Consider the following 19003-nt stretch of genomic DNA (forward strand, 5'->3'; position numbering starts at 1 on the left):
TCTTGTTTAAAAAATTCTTGGTGATTGACACGAACTGCCCTAAACTATTGATAGAAGGTACTTCCAAGTAATAGGATTATATGTATTTCTATTTTCTTTTACGCTTTTCTGATTTTTCACAGAGAGCATCTATAACAAAAGAAACAAATGTCAGGGAACAATAAAAAGATAATTTAAAAACAAAACATATTGTAACTTTGCTGTAGCCTTGAGTAGTCTCAGTTCTTTCTCAGGTCTTTGCTCATTCACACCTTTCAGGGGTGCTTGGTCTTTCCTCATCCATAAAACAGAAAGATCACACTAGGGCCTGCTCAGTTTTTACATTCTTAGGTTTGGGATTATCTACCTCTTTTCCTGTTTCTTCAGCCTCTCCCATTCTCCCGTGTCTTTCTCCAGGATTAACACTCAACGTGATCTAGTTTTTCATCTTGAACTAAGGAAATCCTTTCTGGATAACACCTCCTCCCCCTATATGCCTGGCTCTTTCTTTCTTCTACTTCCCACCTAAACTTCTTCCAGAATTATCTACAATTAGTCACTCTACCTTCTCCCTCTTCAACTGATCACAGTCTACTTTTCATCCCCACTGCTGCACCAAAATAGTTAAAGTTGAAGTCATCAATGAACTCATGTTACCAAGTCCAGTAGGCAATTTAGGTCCTCAGTCCTCATTACCCCTCAGCAGCATTTGAAATAGTTGTTTTCTACCCGCTTCATGAAATCTCATCTGGCTTCCATATCACTACAGCTATGACTGTTATTTTTGAATTTGCTTAAGGGTTATTCTCTTCTCCCTGGTTGAACCACCAAGAACGCCTCCCCAGCTCACTCTTCTTTTCTTTTTAGCCTAGATATTCCTGTAGTAATTCCCAAACCCACAAGGAACAGCAGAACTCAACTGCTTCCTCTATTATATTATTCCCAAAAAGTTGTATCTCCTCCAATGTTTTCTGTCTCTGTAAATGGCTCCACAAATCATCTAAATACATAAATCCTAAATCTCAACATCTAGTACTGTCTCCAGAATCTAGTCATGCATGAATCCTACATTTCTCTGCCTTCCGTGATGCCACATCCTGATTCAGATCTTCATCATGTCTTCTTTTGCCAACAGCAGCCCTTTGAGCAGTCTCCTGGCTTTCTCTCCTGTTTTCCACCAGCTTATTGTCCATACAGCAGCCAGAGCTGTCTTTTATTTTTAAGTCGTATGTATTGAGGTTTGATTTATATAATCTTTTTTTAGTGTACAATTCTATAAATTTTGACAAATGCATGTAGTCATATAACCACCACCACACATTTGAATTGTTCCAATTTTTGCCTATAAACCTTCATGTATAGACTGTAATGCAAACATAACTTTTCATTTGTCTTGGGTAAGTACCTAAAGGTGAGACTTCTGGGTCCCATGGAAAGCTTCTGTTCAACATTATGAGAAACTGCCAGACTGTTTTCCCCAGTGGCTGTGCCATCCACATTCCCACCAGCACCAGATGAATTTCACTTGTACCACGTTCTTCCTCAGTATTTGGTTTTGTTTTAATTTTAAACTTTCTACTAGATGCATAGTGGCAGCTTGCTGCAGTTTTAATGTGCATTTCTATATGACTAAGGATATTTAGCACCTTTCACATGTTAATATGCAGTCCATGTACTTTTGGTGAAGTGACTGCTCAAACCTTTTGGTGATTTTTTATCAGATATTTTCTTTTTATTAAATTTTGAAAGTTCTTCATATATTCTGGATACAAAGTCCTTTGCCGGATATGTACTTTGCAAAAAATTTCTCATCTGTGGCTTGTCTTTTCATTCTCTTATCAGTATCTTTGTCAGAGCAAACATTTTTAATTTTGATAAAATCCAAATTGTCTGGTTTTTTTTTTTTTAATGGCTCATCCTTTTCATATTGTATCTGGGAACTCAGTGTAACTGAAGGTCACAAAGATTTTATTCTATTTTTTCCTACTGAAACCTCTATAGCTTTATACTTTATACTTAGATCTGGAGTAATTTTCATATACAGGATGTGAAGTATGAATCAAGGTTTACTTTGTTGCCTATGGATATCCAGTTGTTCTGGCACATTTGTTGAAAAGAATATTCACTGGTAGAGGCATGTATCAGTTGCCTATATTTGTATGGTTCTATTTCTGGACTTTGTTCTGTGCCTGTTTTGATCTATGTCAGGGGTCGGCACAGTTTTTCTGTAAAGAACTAGGTAGTTAATATTTTAGGTTCTACAGGCCCAAAGGCAAAATTGAAGATATTATGTAAGTACTTATATAACAAGAGAAAACAAATTTCTGTGAATTTTTAAAACAAATTTTTCAAAACACAGTAATTCAGTACAGTTTTCTGAAATGCAGCCCTACTAATACAAAGAATGAAAAATTTTGGGATAGGGATAGCATTTTCCTTAATTAGGATGCAAATAAAGTTAGTGTTTCCTCTTATCAAACTTGATTATAATATTTATTAACGCATATCTGTAGTGAAATGTCACAGATTTTTATCTTGGAAAAATGTCTTTTTACATGGGTGGCACATATAGCTGTCGAAGTGCTGCCCTTTGTAGAGTGCTTGAAAAGTGCTGAGTGCGCGTGCAGTCTGTCAGAGCTCCTCAGCGCCCTCAACGTCAGTGTAGCCTGGAGCGCCGCACACAGTACGCAAACAAATGAGCCTGGCTGTCTTCCCACAGAGCTCTATTTATGGGCACTCTACTGGGAATTTCATATAATTTTCACTTGTCACAAAATACTATTCTTTTGGATTTTTTAATCATTTAAAAAATTTTAAAGCATCCTTAGTTTAGGACATATAAAAACAGGTGACAGGCTAGATTTGTCCTATGGGCTAATGTTTGTTTGCCTCACTTTCCCTGTTTATGTTTCTGTCCTTTACCAATACCCCATTGTCAAGAGTACTGTAGCTTTATGCTAAGTCTTTTTTTTGGAGAGAGACAGTGCAAGCAGGGGAGGGTCACAGAGAGAGAGAGAGAGATAAAGAACAGAATCCAGAATCTGAAGTAGGCTTCAGGCTCTGAGCTAGCTGTCAGCACAGAGGCCAACGTGGGGCTCAAACCCATGAACTGTGAGATCATGACCTGAGCTGAAAGCCAGACGCTTAACCTAACCGACTGAGCCACCCAGGCGCCCCTATGCTAAGTCCTAAAATCAGGTAGTAGGAGCCCTCCAACTTCATTCTTTTTCAAAAGTGCTTTGGCTATTCTAGTTCCTTTGCCTTTCTATATAAATTTTAGAATTAGCTTATTGATTTCTCCCAAAAAATTCTGCTTGGATTTTGTTAGAATGATGTTGACTCTATAGAGCAATTTGGGAGAAATTGACATCTTCATAATACTGAGAGAACTTGGTATCTCTCTCCACTTACGTCCACTTTGATACCTTTCTATGAACGTTTTGTAGTTTTCTGCATAGAGATTTTAGAGTTTGTACATATTTTGTTAGATCTATATCTAAGTATAGATATACATACTGGCTTTTTTAAATGCAAATTGGATCGTGTCGTTTCCCTATTTGAAACCTTTCCGTGGCTTCCCACTCCTCTTAAGATAAACTCTGTAATCTTTAAAAGCCTAAGTGGCCCTGCCTGCTCTGGCCCCTGCTTTCCTTTTCAGCCTAATTTTATGCCGTTCTTCCCTTGCTCAAAACGTTCCAACCTCAGCCTAGCAGGAAATAGCTTAGTCAACTAAGGGATAGCCTTTAGAGTATCTGAAGGGCCAAACAAGTGTTTTCAAACAAACACTTGAAAAATATACTCTTACCATATTGATATGAGCCATTCGATAATCTCCAGCAAAGAATGAACTTAGGTTTCAGCCAGGCTGTTGGGCTCTCTGTGTGGAATACTTTGATCTTTCAGTCTGCACTTCTTTCACTGAAGCAGAGTCCTTTATGAGTATTGTTCACAGGGGGCTTAGCTGTGCATGCTTGCGTGCATGCAGGCACACATGCAAGCTAAAGAAAATATTCTTTCCTTTTTTACATGCGTGCTGAGACTCGGCAGAAAGGCGGCATTTCTAACGAAACCAAAGATCCTTTAGCTGTCATTATGCATGATACAGTTCAGCTCTCTAGCCATTAAAATAGTTCTTACATGTACATGCCTCCTGCCAACTATTATAATATCCAAATTAGAAATAGAACACTGTAGTGATGTTCTGTGGAGAAGTCTGCAGCTATGTGCCTAAGACAAAAGAGAGACACACAAGATTAGTTTTTTTAAACAAACCTTAAAACCAACACATTTAGTCAAACAGTATTTATTTAGCTCCTTATGCTAGACATACAGAGATGAATAAGATATAACCCAGACCTTAAAGAAGCTCAGAAACTAATGAGGAAGCAGACATATAAAAATGAAAGTGTAGGGCACCTACCTGGGTGGCTCAATCAGGTGACCAACTCTTGATTTTGCCTCAGATCATGATCTCACCATTCATGAGACTGAGTCCCACGTTGAGCTCTGTGCAGACAGCATGGAGCCTGCTTCGGATTCTCTCTCTCCCCACCTCTTTCTCTCCCCCTACCTTGCTTCTCAAAATAAATAAATAAACTTTTTATTTTTTTAATGAAAGTGCTTGTTCATAGAGGTATGTCTAAGTGGCTTTGATAGTATCAAGGAGAAATGAGCAGCCCAGTGGGATTTACAGCATTAATAAGACTAGTTGATATTCAAGACATAAGGCTAGAAGGGAGGCAAGGACCAACTCATGAAAACCTAAGGGGCTCGTGTTCCTTCCTATAACTCAGAGTTTCCAACACCTCAGTGCATTTAGAACTTGTAAAACAAACAAACATAGAGAACTTGTTTTAAAACATCAAATTCTTGGACTCTGCCCTCAGAGACTGACTATGTAGGTGTAGGTGCTTCTCCAAGTGGTTCTTATTTAGCTGGCAGACCCGAATCTGTGTGCCAACGTTTGGGAGTAAGACTGAGCCACAGAAGAGTTAAGGTAGGTAGTAAGTTGATCTTCTTAGCATTTCAGAAAGGTAAATTTGGTGGTAGTATATAGAACAGTAGAATCACCTGAGAATCTCCTTAAATATGATTCTGATCCAGTAGGTCTAGGGTTGTACCTGAGATACTTCATTTCTAACAAGTTCCCCAATAAGGCTGATACTCCTTTTCTGGGGACCACACTTTGAGTAGCAAAGGTAGAGAGTTGGATTGGAGTAGGGTGAGACTGCAGGCATGAATATCAGTTAACAGCCCATAGCAGGAATCTAGGCAAAAGATGGTGAGTATCTAAGCTGCTAACAGGATCTGGTAATGATAAGAAAGAGTTCCAGTGAAATGTAATAGATAGAATTGCCAAGAGTAGTTGAAGGAGTTAGTTAGATATGGAGTTAGAAGTGAGGGAAGAGACGTCAAGAATTGAGTTTAGCTTTCTAAGTAGATGATGGGGACATTAACTGAAATAGGGTAAAGACAGAGGGAGGAGGTGGCCTGGAGAGTAGAAGAGGGCTGGTTAGAGGATAAAAGTTTCTTGCAGTTGAGAAAAGGGGTAGCCAGGGGCTCAGTTTTGAACGCACTGAGACTGAGGAGTCTAGAAGGTACCCAGAATTAAAAGGGCAGGTAAAAGAGGAAGAACCTACAGTGGACTAAGGAGTATCACACAGCTTGTAGTGTCTACATGTTGTAGGTAGTCAAAAGAGCAGTTTCAAATGCATTTCCAGAAGGGGAAGTTCACAGTAGCATTGCCATGTAGACATCAAGTGAAAGATGATATATAGCTCAGTGAGAGTGTACAAAAATTATGGCTGAAAGACGAACTTTCCAAAATGCTGATTGGCTTAGGGGAGTTCAGAAAGCATCCAAATGACTTAATCTCTCAATCTGTTCATTTAAGGAAATGTTTAGGAGTGGAGCCAACCTTTTTAAGTCATTCATCCTGATAAGCCTCGTCGTGCCTTTTCCATTTATATTTTCTTTTTTTTTCCCCTCCCACAGATTGATCATACTTACAAGAGCTGCTATGATACGAAGGGGAGGTGGAAACTGATGGGTGAAAGTTTTGCCATGCACTGAAAGGAAAGCATTGTCTGTGAAAGTCCTTTCTTAAAAATGTCTGCTTGTAACACCTTTACTGAACACGTTTGGAAACCTGGTGAATGCAAGAACTGCTTTAAGCCTAAAAGCTTACACCAGCTTCCCCTAGACCCTGAGAAGGCACCCGTCACCCATGGCAATGTGAAAACCAATGCCAATCACAGTAATAACCACCGCATGAGGAGCACTGGGAATTTCCGTCCCCCTGTGGCTAAAAAACCCACTATAGCTGTGAAACCCACTATGATGGTGGCAGATGGGCAGAGTGTATGTGGTGAACTTAGCATCCAAGAACACTGTGAGAACAAGCCTGTCATCGTAGGGTGGAACCGAAACAGGACGGCCTTGAATCAAAAACCACTTAATAATAATAATGAAGATGATATTGAAGGATTTAGCCATGTTCCCAAGCCTTATGGCAATAATGATAGTGCAAAGAAGATACCAAATAACAATAATGGTCTAACTGATGTGCTAAAAGAGATAGCAGGCTTGGATACCACCCCTCAGATGAGAGGAAATGAAACAAACTCCAGAGAAACATTCTTAGGAAGAATAAACGATTGCTATAAAAGATCATTGGAAAGAAAGCTTCCACCAAGTTGCATGATGGGCGGTATAAAGGATACTCAGGGCAAGCACGTTATTCTGAGCGGGAGCACGGAAGTGATCAGTAATGAGGGGGGCCGGTTCTGTTACCCAGAGTTTTCTAGTGGCGAGGAGAGTGAGGAAGATGTACTTTTCAGTAACATGGAGGAGGAGCATGAGAGCTGGGATGAGAGCGACGAAGAGCTGCTGGCCATGGAGATTTGCATGAGAGGGCAGCCCCGCTTTGCTAATTTCAGGGCAAATACTTTGTCTCCTGTTCGGTTCTTTGTGGACAAAAAATGGAATACTGTCCCTCTGCGAAATAAGTCTCTGCAGAGAATCTGTGCTGTAGACTATGATGACAGTTATGATGAAATCCTGAATGGTTATGAAGAGAATTCTGTGGTCTCCTGTGGACCAGGAAGCATGCAGAGCATGGTGTCCTCTGACTCTACATCACCAGACTCTTCTTTAACAGAAGAATCACGTTCTGAGACAGCCAGTGGTTTATCCCAGAAGATCTGTAATGGAAGAGTATCTCCTGGTAACCCGGGAAATTCTAAGGACATAAAGGAAAGTGAGCCCAATTCTGAAAGTCTCTCTGGTAATGATCAGGAGAAGGATTCCTCACAAGCACCTAAAAGCTCAGTGAAAGTTCCAGAAACCCACAAAGCAGTTCTTGCTCTCCGATTAGAGGAGAAGGATGGCAAGATTGCTGTACAGACTGAGAAGCAAGAAAGTAAAGCCTCTACAGATATTGCTGGGCAAGCAGTAACCATTAACCTCGTCCCCGTAGAAGAGCAAGCAAAGCCCTACCGAGTTGTGAATCTGGAACAGCCACTGTGCAAGCCATATACTATCGTGGACGTGTCAGCAGCCATGGCCACTGAGCACCTCGAGGGCCCTGTGACCAGCCCCAAGACAAAAATCTCATCTTCTACTCCAAACTCTCCGATGACATCACCTGCATCGACATCAGGACAAATAAGTGCCCACTTCCAAAAATCCAGTGCAATACGATACCAGGAAGTCTGGACTTCCAGTACCAGTCCACGACAAAAGATACCCAAGGTGGAGTTAATTGGTGGTGGAACTGGACCAAATGTCCCTCCAAGGAAAAACTGTCACAAATCAGCACCTACGTCACCCACAACTACAAACATTTCTTCTAAAACCATCCCTGTTAAGTCACCCAACTTGTCTGAAATAAAATTTAATAGTTATAACAATGCTGGTATGCCACCTTTTCCAATTATCATTCACGATGAGCCAACTTATGCTCGGAGTTCCAAAAATGCCATCAAAGTTCCCATTGTAATCAACCCAAATGCATATGACAATCTAGCCATTTACAAAAGTTTTCTTGGAACAAGTGGAGAACTCTCAGTGAAGGGAAAAACCACAAGTATAATAAGCCATACTTATGAAGAAATAGAAACTGATAAAGTGTCCGATAACACCACTAGCAAACCTACTGAGTGCCCCCAAGCCAAAGGGCTTTCAAGCAGCACGGAGCGTAAAAGGGGCTCAGTGGCTCAGAAGGTTCAGGAGTTTAACAGCTGTCTGAATAGAGGTCAGTCTTCACCACAGAAAAGCTACAGTTCTGGCCACAGCTCCCCAGCAAAGATCCAGAGAACCCCTCAAGAACCTGTGGCCCAAACAGAAGGCACTGCGGAGTCTCAGATGGTCAGCGGCAGCAGCAGCACCAGGGAGAAAGCCAGCACAGTGCTTTCCCAGATTGTGGCTTCTATCCAGCCACCACAGTCTCCTCCAGAAATGCCCCAGTCTGGCCCTAAAGCATGCAGTGTGGAAGAGCTCTATGCAGTCCCTCCAGATGCCGACGCTAAGAGTACACCGGTCCGACCCAAATCTCTCTTTACGTCTCAGCCCAGTGGGGAGGCAGAAGCCCCTCAGACCACAGAAAGTCCCACTGCCAGAGTACGGAAAGATCCGCTCACAAAGCCAGTCACTGCCCCTCTCTCCAAGTTAGTGGCCAACCCCCAGGGTGAGCCACCCCCTCCCTTCCCCCCACCTCGTTCTACTTCCTCCCCTTACCATGCAGGCAGCCTTTTGCAGAGACATTTCACCAACTGGACCAAGCCAACCAGTCCTACCAGGTGTACGGAAGCTGAATCAGTTTTGCACTCTGAAGGCAGCAGGCGGGCAGCTGACGCAAAACCTAAACGCTGGATATCTTTTAAAAGCTTCTTCCGCCGCCGGAAAACAGATGAGGAGGACGACAAAGAGAAAGACCGAGAGAAAGGGAAACTGGTGGGTCTGGACGGCACAGTCATCCACATGCTGCCGCCTCCTCCAGTTCAGCGCCATCACTGGTTCACAGAGGCAAAGGGAGAGTCCAGCGAGAAGCCAGCCATTGTCTTTATGTACAGGTGTGATCCTACCCAGAGCCAGCTCAGTGTGGATCAGAAGGCCAGAGCAGACCCGTCCACAGTCATAGAGAAGGACGGGACAGAGGAGGGACTCCTGCAGGACTCAGAGAAGAAGAAAAGGAGTCTGTCTTCTCCATCCCAGACTCCTAAAAAAATTCTCAGGTATGTAAAATAGAATGAGAATTTTTTAACACATTTTTTTGATGCTAAGTTTTTTACATCTTTAAGGTTGTGTAAGAGCCCTTTCTGTTTGGAAGTAGCACTCAGTGGCCATCATGTATCTTGATAGCTGCATTCCAAGATTAGAGTATTATTAAAGTGATCTTATTGCACTGAATAAGGATTATGGCCCTGGATCTTTAGCTAAAGTAGCCTGCTGCGTTCTGGTGAGTGCAGAGGGGCTTGAACATATAAAAGCAAATCCATAACACCTTAATAGCAGTAAATAATACGTTGCTTTGAAATGCTATAATAATGTGAGGAAAAAACAAGATCAAATGAATAAATGGTGATACACTTCTTTACCCTGACTGTAGGTGGAATAAAGTTCTTCAAGCGATTCGATCTGGCTTTCACCAAGGTGTGGCTATGTATCATTACTTTGTTTTAAGGGAATATTTGGGTGGGGGGGTTGCTATTTCTTTCTGTCTTCCTTCCAAGTATTGTGGGAATTGGGGAGGGGGAGAGGGTGGAAATGGGGGCAAGCAGTCTATAGTTATTTAACATGTAGGTGCAATAGGAGAAGATGGTAACGGAGATTTGAGAACCAGTAGTAGAATCCATAATGCCAGCTGGGCAAACGGCCTGCTTTCCTCAGTTCTCTAGGTACGCATTTTCTTTCCTGCTTTAGTAACTCTTTCTTGATCACCTACTCTGTGTAAAGCACAATCTAAATATTTATCTCCAATCCATATAACAGCCCTACAAATTGGTTTTATTCAGATGAGGAAACTGAAAATTAGACAGGTTAAGAATTGACCAGATTCACATAGCTCACAACTGCCAGAGCCAGAATTCAAACTTTGGTTTGTCTGACTCTAAAGCTTGCATTCCTCCTTCAGTATTGCACTGTTAATGAACACAAGAGCAAATGAAATTTTTATATTTTCATTTGTAATCTTTCACATAAACATTTATGTTTAGGAAGCTGAAAATTGTTCTTTCTCGTTCATATTATAAGCAAAATTAGTGAACTACCAATAAAAACAAGAGCCATTATCCCAAGTTTATAACAAATGGAATGATTCCCTTATATCCCCTGTACTTTCTTTCTTTCTTTTTAAACATTTTATTTATTTATTTATTTATTTATTTATTTATTTATTTATACGAATACAATTTATTGTCAGATTGGCTTACAAACAACACCCAGTGCTCATCCCAACAAGTGCCTTCCTCAATGCCCATCACCCATTTTCCCCTCTTCCCTACCCATCCCATCCACCCTGAGTTTGTTCTCTGTGTTTAAGTCTCTTGTGATTTGCCTCCCTCCCTCTCTCTTCCCCATGGTCTTCTGTTAAGTTTCTCAAGATCCACATATGAGTGAAAACATATGATATCTGTCTTTCTCTGACTGACTTATTTCACTCAGCATACCTTCTAGTTCCATCCATGTTGCTCCAAGTGGCATTAAACATTTTATTTTTAAGTAATCTCTACACCCAATAGGCAACTCGAACCCACAACCACAAGATCAAGAGTCATATACTCTACCAACTGAGATAGCCAGACACCCCAGCACTTGTTATTTTTAAACAAAGACATGCCCTGAGTATTTCTTTCATCTGATTCTAAGTCTGCCTCCCTGTTGACATACAGTAAGCCCTCTCTACGAGGCCTGGTATTTTCTTTGGCAAAGATAGCAAATGCTTATGATAAGGCAGATCCTCTTAGCAGCTTTTTATTAGAAAAGTATAAATAAAAATGAAGTGAATACTTAATGCCTTCACTTTTTCTAGCAAAATGTTAGCAAGTTTATATTTTCATATATATATATATATATATATATATACTCTTCATGAAAATAAGCTTTTTACATAACCCCTACATAGTTGTCAGAATGCTAGCAAGTTCCTGTTTTCCATATAATAACAAAGCAAGCAGAATAGTGGTAATACATTCCTGGAAAGCGTAGTCTTGTCATAGGTAGTTGAAAGTGGATGATAGAATATTGTACTCCAGTAGTAATAAAACACATGTATTATTTTGGAAAAAAGCAATTTAAACAGCACATGGTTGGAGTTACTTATGTCAGATAGTTCTTAAAGATCAATAAATGGCTTCACTCCTCATTAAGTATGGCTGTGGGGTGTTTATCCGCCTCCTGGAAGACAGAGCCAGGACTGATTTGGCCTCTCTTCTGTGGAATGCGGGTCTCTTCTTTGGCTGCATGCCACCACATGTGGGCTTGAGGGCAGCCCAGGCCCTTTGGCATGGTAGACCCCATACTATACAGCTTGTGTTTTCACAGATTTGGTTGTACCTGGGCCAGTCATATCTCCCACAATTTATCAGTTCTTAATAAGTAACTTCTGGGAATCCAAATGATGCAGTTGGTGTGCCCCATTGGTTTCAGATGTAACCATGCACCACAATAACTTGAGGGCTGTCAAAACAGAGATTGCCAGACCCCACCCCACCCCCACAGTTTCTGCTGCAGTAGGTCTGGGTGGTGTGGGTCCTGATAATTTGCACTTCTTACAAGTTCTCTGCTGCTGCTGCTGCTGCTGCTGCTGCTGCTGCTGCTGCGGCTCCTGGGGCTACACTTTGAGAGCCACTGACCTCGCCATCATTCTCAATCTAAAGATATGTCTGCAGTCTAAGTAAAGCATGTGTGAGGTATTAAGATTTTCTTAGAGGCACCCTGGAATTTTCACATTTCATAATGTCTTGGATTAAGTAGAAAAAGAGGTTCTAAGTAGTTCTTTAAAAATTGTTTGGGAAGTTTTAAAATAAGCAAATATACATCATTTGCTTTTTCAGTAATTACTAATTGGATACACCATTGGCATTTACGTAAAGTAACTTTGAAAGGGAAAAACGTTACTGTCAAATATTAGTATTTGTTTTCAGCTTAATGGCAGTGGTAATCATTAAATTACCATCCCACTGCTGGAAGAAATGAAAATTCAAGTTTTTCTATAAGTAATGAAGATTCCAAATGCAAACTATAAGAAATGAACAATGCTTGACTCCAGGCCAGACCCTAAAAGATAAGGGACTTTGTAGAGCCTTTTATTGGGAGATTAGATTGACTAAACTCATTTATTTATCACCTGACCATTCAGGTGACATAAACTGAATATTTTCAATGTGCCATATATGTGCCATAGAGACAAAGAGGGGAAAGGTGATCACTCTGCTGAAATAACAGGCTTGGGTTTGACTTCACTAGCTATTTGTCTGGTTCTTCAGCATACCATGACTATACTTATACCTATCACATACAGTTAATTTGAGGAAAATACATACAAAACTTTGTACAGGTTCTGGCACACATTGGGTGCTTTAAGATATTAGTAGCCCCTCTGTCTTCAGTATAATAAATGCTAAAACAGTGTACGTGTGCAACGGCACAGAAGCATAAAAGACAGTGATTAGATCCGCTTAAAAGAGACTTCTCAGAAATGAAATATACACCAGATCTTACTTTTTTTTAATGTTTATTTACTTTTGAGAGAGAGAGAGAGTGAGAGAGAGAGAGAGACAGACAGACTGCAAGCTGGGGGCGGAGGTGGTCAGAGAGAAAGGGAGACACAGAATCTGAAGCAGGCTCCAGGCTCTGAGCTGTCAGCACAGAGCCCGACGCAGGGCTCGAACCCACGAGCGTGAGATCTGACCTGAGCCGAAGTTGGAGGCTTAACCGACTGAGCCATCCACACTCCCCAATACACACTAGATCTTAAAAGACAGGATTCTTCCCACTGCTTAGGAGAGACATGGTAGGCAAGAGGAACGATCCCTGCAGAGCCGCAGAGAAGGTGATGATGGCAGCAGAACCGAGACAGCTGGCTGGAAAAGGATGGTGAAGAACCCAGTGGTTCTTCAGATGTGGTCAAGCAAGGTCAGGTAGGGATCACGTACAAGTCACCACTTTCGTAATAAGACATTATTCTTTTCACTGCATTGACATTTGCACTGATGGCACAGAAACAATAGTGGGTAAAACTCTTATACCTTCACAGAAATCAAAGCCATCACATAATATTGCCCAAATAGTTAAAAAAAAGTTTTTTTCACTTAAACATGTCCTTAATGAAGTAGTTTTATTAAATCTCAGCCCTTGAGGCTGTACCTGTTAAAAAAACAACAACAACAACAACCAAAAAAAACCTCCGTATGATGCAATGGGAAGTATACATAAAGTGCTTCTGTTGCACCAAAGTGCGTTGGTTACCTCAAGGAAGAACATTTGTGAAATAGTTTGAGTTTCAAGATTTGGGTTACCAAGCTGAACTAGCCCCTTTTTTCATGGACTGCTTTGAAAGGACAAGTGGCAGACCCCCTGCGGCTATTCAGACTTCCAAATAAAAATAAGAATTTTTGAAAACTTGTATCTGCTACCATGATCTTGACAGCTTCCTGATACTTAGAGATTTTTCTGATGAGATTGATGGCGGTGGTACTTGCATACAAAGGTTTTTAAATATCATATGAAATGTGCCAACATTTGGAAGATCTGCATAACCCAGTAAGCTGGCAATTCCCAAATGACCTAATGCATGATATTACAAAATTATGCATAAGTTAAAACTGCAAATTAGACCAATAGATTTTTATGTAACTGGGTCCAAAAACATTATTATTAATGGTTTCAGATTCCCTATTGCTAGTAACCTTTCAGGGACTTATACTTACCAAGTTCTGGTATAGTACCAAGAAGAATATTCACAATTATCTAAAAGTCTACTAATATACTCCTCCCTTTCCCACCCATACATCTGGATGAGGTCAAATTTTTTTCATTACAGGTGACTCTTGAACAACACAGGTTTGAATTGCATGAGTCTACTTATGTATGGATTTTTAAATAAATAACATACAGTACTGTAAATGTATTTTTTCTTACGATTTTCTTTTCTTTTCTCTAGCTTCATATGACATATAAAATATGTGTTAATTGACTATGTTATGAGTAAGGCTCCTGCTCAATAGTAGCCTACTTACTAGTAGTAAGTCTGGGGGGAGTCAGAAGTTATACGCAGATTTTTGTGCAAAGGGCAGTGCCCCTAACCCCCACATTGTTCAAGGGTCCACTGTACTTTACCCAAAGCAGCATATCACAGCAGATTGAACATATGATAATTCAGCTGGCTTCTATTAAGCCAGATATTAGAGAGATTTGAAAATAATGTTATTTACCTTACTATTTTTAAAGGGTTTATTATTTTAAAAGAACTAGCAACTATTTTTAAATGTTCTCAATTTTAATTTCTAATATTATTTCAATTGCTACAATTCACATGAACAAGAGCCCTTGCACTTCTCAATAATTTTTAAATGTAAGGGAAGCCCGAGAACAAAAAGTTTGAGACATGGTGAGACACACTGTGAAGAGGCTTGCATGATATGTTGAAATATGTGGCCCTTATCTTGTAGATTTTGTAGCTAAAACAGGGTTTATGGGGGAAAGTATGTGACTTTTTTTTTAAGATTTATTTTTTAAGTCATCTCTACACCCAGTCCGGGGCTCGAATTTACAACCCCCGAGATCAAGGGTCACATGTTCCATCAACTGAGCCAGCCAGGTGCCCCAGCATTTGTAAATTTTAATAAAATCTCTTCTGGCAGTGGTAGTGAAAATGGACCGGAAAGAGGAAATACTGGTGACAGGGATACTAGTCAAATTTGGGCTCCGGAATATACCCATAAGCATCATTTCTATTTGGCTCAGTCTGGATCTCGAGGAGTTAATTTCCTGTTTTTTCTGGTCTGTGACGGGGTGGGAATCCCTCCACACTCATTTTTGCCTGCTCTAGCCTCTGTGCCGTCTCTGCAGCTCTTTGGTGTCCATAGCATGGGAGTGATACTGCATAGCAGGGAAAATGCAAGCACTGTCAGATTCAGATTTGAATTCCAACTGGTAGGCGTGTGACTTTTGAGTTAACCTCTCTAAGCTAAAGCTTTCCAACCCGTACAGTAGTGATACTAATACCTACACAGCTATTATGAGGACTAACTTGATATCTAGAAAGCATCTAGCACAGGATCTAGCAGTAGGGTTGACCTCTTTACAAATTCTGTTTAGGGCAGCATAGATTAAGATGATCCTTGCTGAATGTCTTGCCCCTGTAGTCTATTTTTAGAACAGCCAAGTGCTCTTTCTTAAACATAAATCTTTCTTAAACATAAGCCCAAACTGCAGAAGGCCCTATATGACCTTTGTCTACTTGTTTAATTTTACTTATTCTCTTGCTCATGAACCCCAGTTATTCTGGCTCCTTTTCTTTCTGAGTGCCTTGTTGATAATGTTGACCATGAAATCAACACTACAGGATTACGTTTTAAGGGCTACCATCCTAAAATGGGTCCTTTTATTTATTTCCATTTTATTTTCAAGCTTTTATGAAAGAAAAATTTAAACATACAAAAGTAGATAAATTTGTAAAATGAACTACCATTTACCCCAAAACCACACTTCAACGGTTATCAATTTATGGCCAATCTTGTTTCGTCTATAACCTTTTCTCCTTCCCCACATTATTTTGAAGCAAATCCCAGACATTTTATTTGTAAATGTTTCAGTATATATCACTGTAAGGTAAGTTCCTTTTCTTTCTTTCCTTTTCTTTCTTTCTCTTTTTCTTTCTTTCTTTGTTTCTTTCTTTCTCTTTCTCTTCCTCTTCCTCTTTCTCTTTCTCTTCTTCTTCCTCTTTCTCTTTCTTTCTCTTTCTCTTTTCTTTTCTTTCTTCTTTCCTTTTCCATCATGACCATATACCAGAAAGAGTTCTTTAAGCTTTAATGGTTAACTCCTGGCTAAATAGCATTTGGTATCCAGATTGTAAATACTACGTATATTCTGATGACTCCATCCTTGACCTACCCCATGATTCCCGTACTTATCCACTTGATATCTCCACTTGAACATCAAATGGACCTCTAATGAGACATGACCAAAACAGAATTCTTGATTTTTCCCTACAAATGTATTCCATCCCAAGTCTTCCCTTCTTGATAAATGATCCCACCATCCATCCAGTTGCTTATTCCAAACTATTAGGAGTCATCATTGGTCCTTCTCTTCCCCATACCCCCTACATAGAAAATATCAGCAAGTCTTATTAACTCAATCTCTAGAATAATACATCCCAAATCTGTTTACTTCTTTCTACCTCTGCTTCTTCCACCCTGGTCCAAGCCACCATCATCCCACCTTATTTACCAAAGTAATTTCCTAATTGATCTCCTTGCTTTAATCTCTTGCCTTTTTTAATCTAGTCTCTTTAGAATAGCTAAGTAGCCAAGTACTCTTTTTCCAATCAAATCGCTTAGTTGTCAATACAGTGAAGAAATTCCCTATATAATATGACCTCTGCCTACTGCCTACCTATTTAACCTATTTTCTATTACCAAAGTAATTTCCTAATTGATCTCCTTGCTTTAATCTCTTGCCTTTTTTAATCTAGTCTCTTTAGAATAGCTAAGTAGCCAAGTACTCTTTTTCCAATCAAATCGCTTAGTTGTCAATACAGTGAAGAAATTCCCTATATAATATGACCTCTGCCTACTGCCTACCTATTTAACCTATTTTCTATTCATTCCCTGTTCACGAACTTCTCACAATAGTTTTCTTTCTGCTCTTCATACATGCCAAACATAATCCCTTTTTTTTATCAGCTCCTTACGCTCTTTGAAATGCTTCCTTCAGGTCTTTGTCATTCAGCTCTCAATTTAAGTGTCACTTCCTCAGGGAAATTTTAACTGATTGCTCCATCTTAAGAAACTTCCCCTACCTTCAGTCACTCCCAATCACATCATCCTTTTTTATTTTTGATTTATTCACATGTGTATCACCTTTTTTTTTTTTTTAACTATTCTGTCTTTATTTTACTCCTCCCTTCTGGATTCAGTTTCCTTTTAGTCTTTTCAATAGACTGTGTGGTAAATTCTTTATTGTTGACTAAAATCATCTTTATTGCATAATTGATAGGCAGTATCTTTTGCCAATCACTTGTCCTTAAAATTTCAGTTGAAAAAAATTTTTCTAATCAATTACAAAAACTCAGTGCCTAGGAAAATAACTATAACTCACCCAAAATAACTTTAATACCTCCAGACAAAGTTAAGGGTCTCATTTGCCCACTGAATGGCCTCTTTCAGCTAACTTTCCAGCTTCACAGCCCTGAACATCATGTTCCTAATTAGCAAAGTCCCCCGGTGTATCATGTACGTCTGGTTTCCCTGAGACTCCCAGAAACATCTCCGGAATTCAGCTGTGCCTCACATGGCTGGGACTCTGTCCAGACCTCTGCCAACTTCTGTTTTGAACAGAGAGATAAAGTTTGGCACACCTTTGCTCATTCATCTGTATAAGCCTGGCTTTATTCTTCTGAGATCTTTTTTTATCTTCTTAGAGCCCTTAGAATGAAGCTATATTCCTCAGTAATCCAGAAGTCAATCCTAGGAGGATTCTAACTCACTCCAAGGTTCAAGGATATAGAGAAGAAGTTGGGTAACTATGGCCTATAGACCAAATCCAACCTGTCACCCCTTTCTGTAAACCAAGTTTTATTGGAAAATAGCTACACTCATTCATTTGTGTGCTGTCTATGGCTACTTTTGCACGATAACAGCAGGGTTAGGTGCAACAGACACTATGTGGCCTGTAAAGCCTAAAATATTTACCGCCTGACTCTTCACAGAAAAAGTTGGCTGAGCCTCTGAAGTCAGCTATAATAATACCTGATTTGTCTGTGATTTTTCAGGCATGCTAGTGGCCTGTGTCCATTCCAACCAAACCCTACACATGTTTGCTGCTCACTACAGTACCCAAAGCCTGGGCCTCTTTATAGATGTGTGCATATGCACATGCAGTATGGAAAAAGAAAGTCTGAGCACTTTTTAGGTTGTGGTAAAATGTAATATCCTTCTCTCTCTGTAAAGTTCAGTTAGAAGCTTGAGGGTTTTTTAATACTTATGCTCCAGTTATATCTTAATTTGCATTATCTCTATTCTTTGCTAAGGGAACCCTATCAAAGTCATCTTTTCATGCTTAGGACCGGACTGGCCCCTGAAGATCAAATTCCTATTTCTTATAAAGAAAAAAAAGTGGAAAGAGAAGCTGAAAATAGTTGCTTGCTCTCCTGATCATATATTCTTTGCTCTAAAGAAACTTCTGGACTATAAGCATTTATAAAGATCACATCTACGTTTGCTGACATATTGTTCTTACAGTTAGATGAGTTCATGAAGTCCTTACTGTTGAACTTTTAAGTAATCCTGTTTGAAACTGTGGTTTTCTCCTTCCCTTCCCCCATGGTCTTCTGTTAAGTTTCTCAAGTTCCACATATGAGTGAAAGCATATGATACCTGTCCTTCTCCGCCTGACTTATTTCACTTAGCATGACCTCCTCCTGTTCCATCCATGTTGTTGCAAATGTCAGGATTTCATTCTTTCTCATTGCCAAGTAGTAGTCCATTGTATATATGAACCACATTCATTATATAATTCTTAAAACGCTCTCACTCACACTCTCTCATCTGTCCCATCTGTGACAATGCACCCTGCACCCTTCCTATTTTATAGGCCAGAGAAACAGGCTCATTGACATTCCCAGGGCCACTCTGCAAGCAGGAGTGGAGCATAGTTGTTCACTCCCTTAAAAGCACTTTATATGAATTTCCTAATTAATACACAGTCCTATAAATGTAACTACACTCATTTTATAGATGAATAATGGGAGACAGGGACCGAATAGCAGTGGTGGCAGAACTGAAATGAAATTTGAGTTTCT

At 39.9% G+C, this 19003-nt stretch overlaps 1 protein-coding gene across 1 annotated transcript in view; it reads left to right on the forward strand.

The window, feature by feature from the left end:
* The window catches only part of PEAK1 (pseudopodium enriched atypical kinase 1), a 288632-nt gene that overhangs the window by 211412 nt on the left and 58217 nt on the right, over positions 1–19003 (forward strand). Inside the window, exon 6 of the mRNA XM_029951806.1 lies at positions 5974–9212. Within this exon, the coding sequence (XP_029807666.1) occupies positions 6088–9212 (3125 nt within the window). The 5' untranslated portion in view covers positions 5974–6087. The remainder of the gene's footprint in view (positions 1–5973; positions 9213–19003) is intronic.

This window comes from Suricata suricatta, chromosome 9, assembly GCF_006229205.1.
Source record: "Suricata suricatta isolate VVHF042 chromosome 9, meerkat_22Aug2017_6uvM2_HiC, whole genome shotgun sequence".
Lineage (NCBI taxonomy): Eukaryota > Metazoa > Chordata > Mammalia > Carnivora > Herpestidae > Suricata > Suricata suricatta.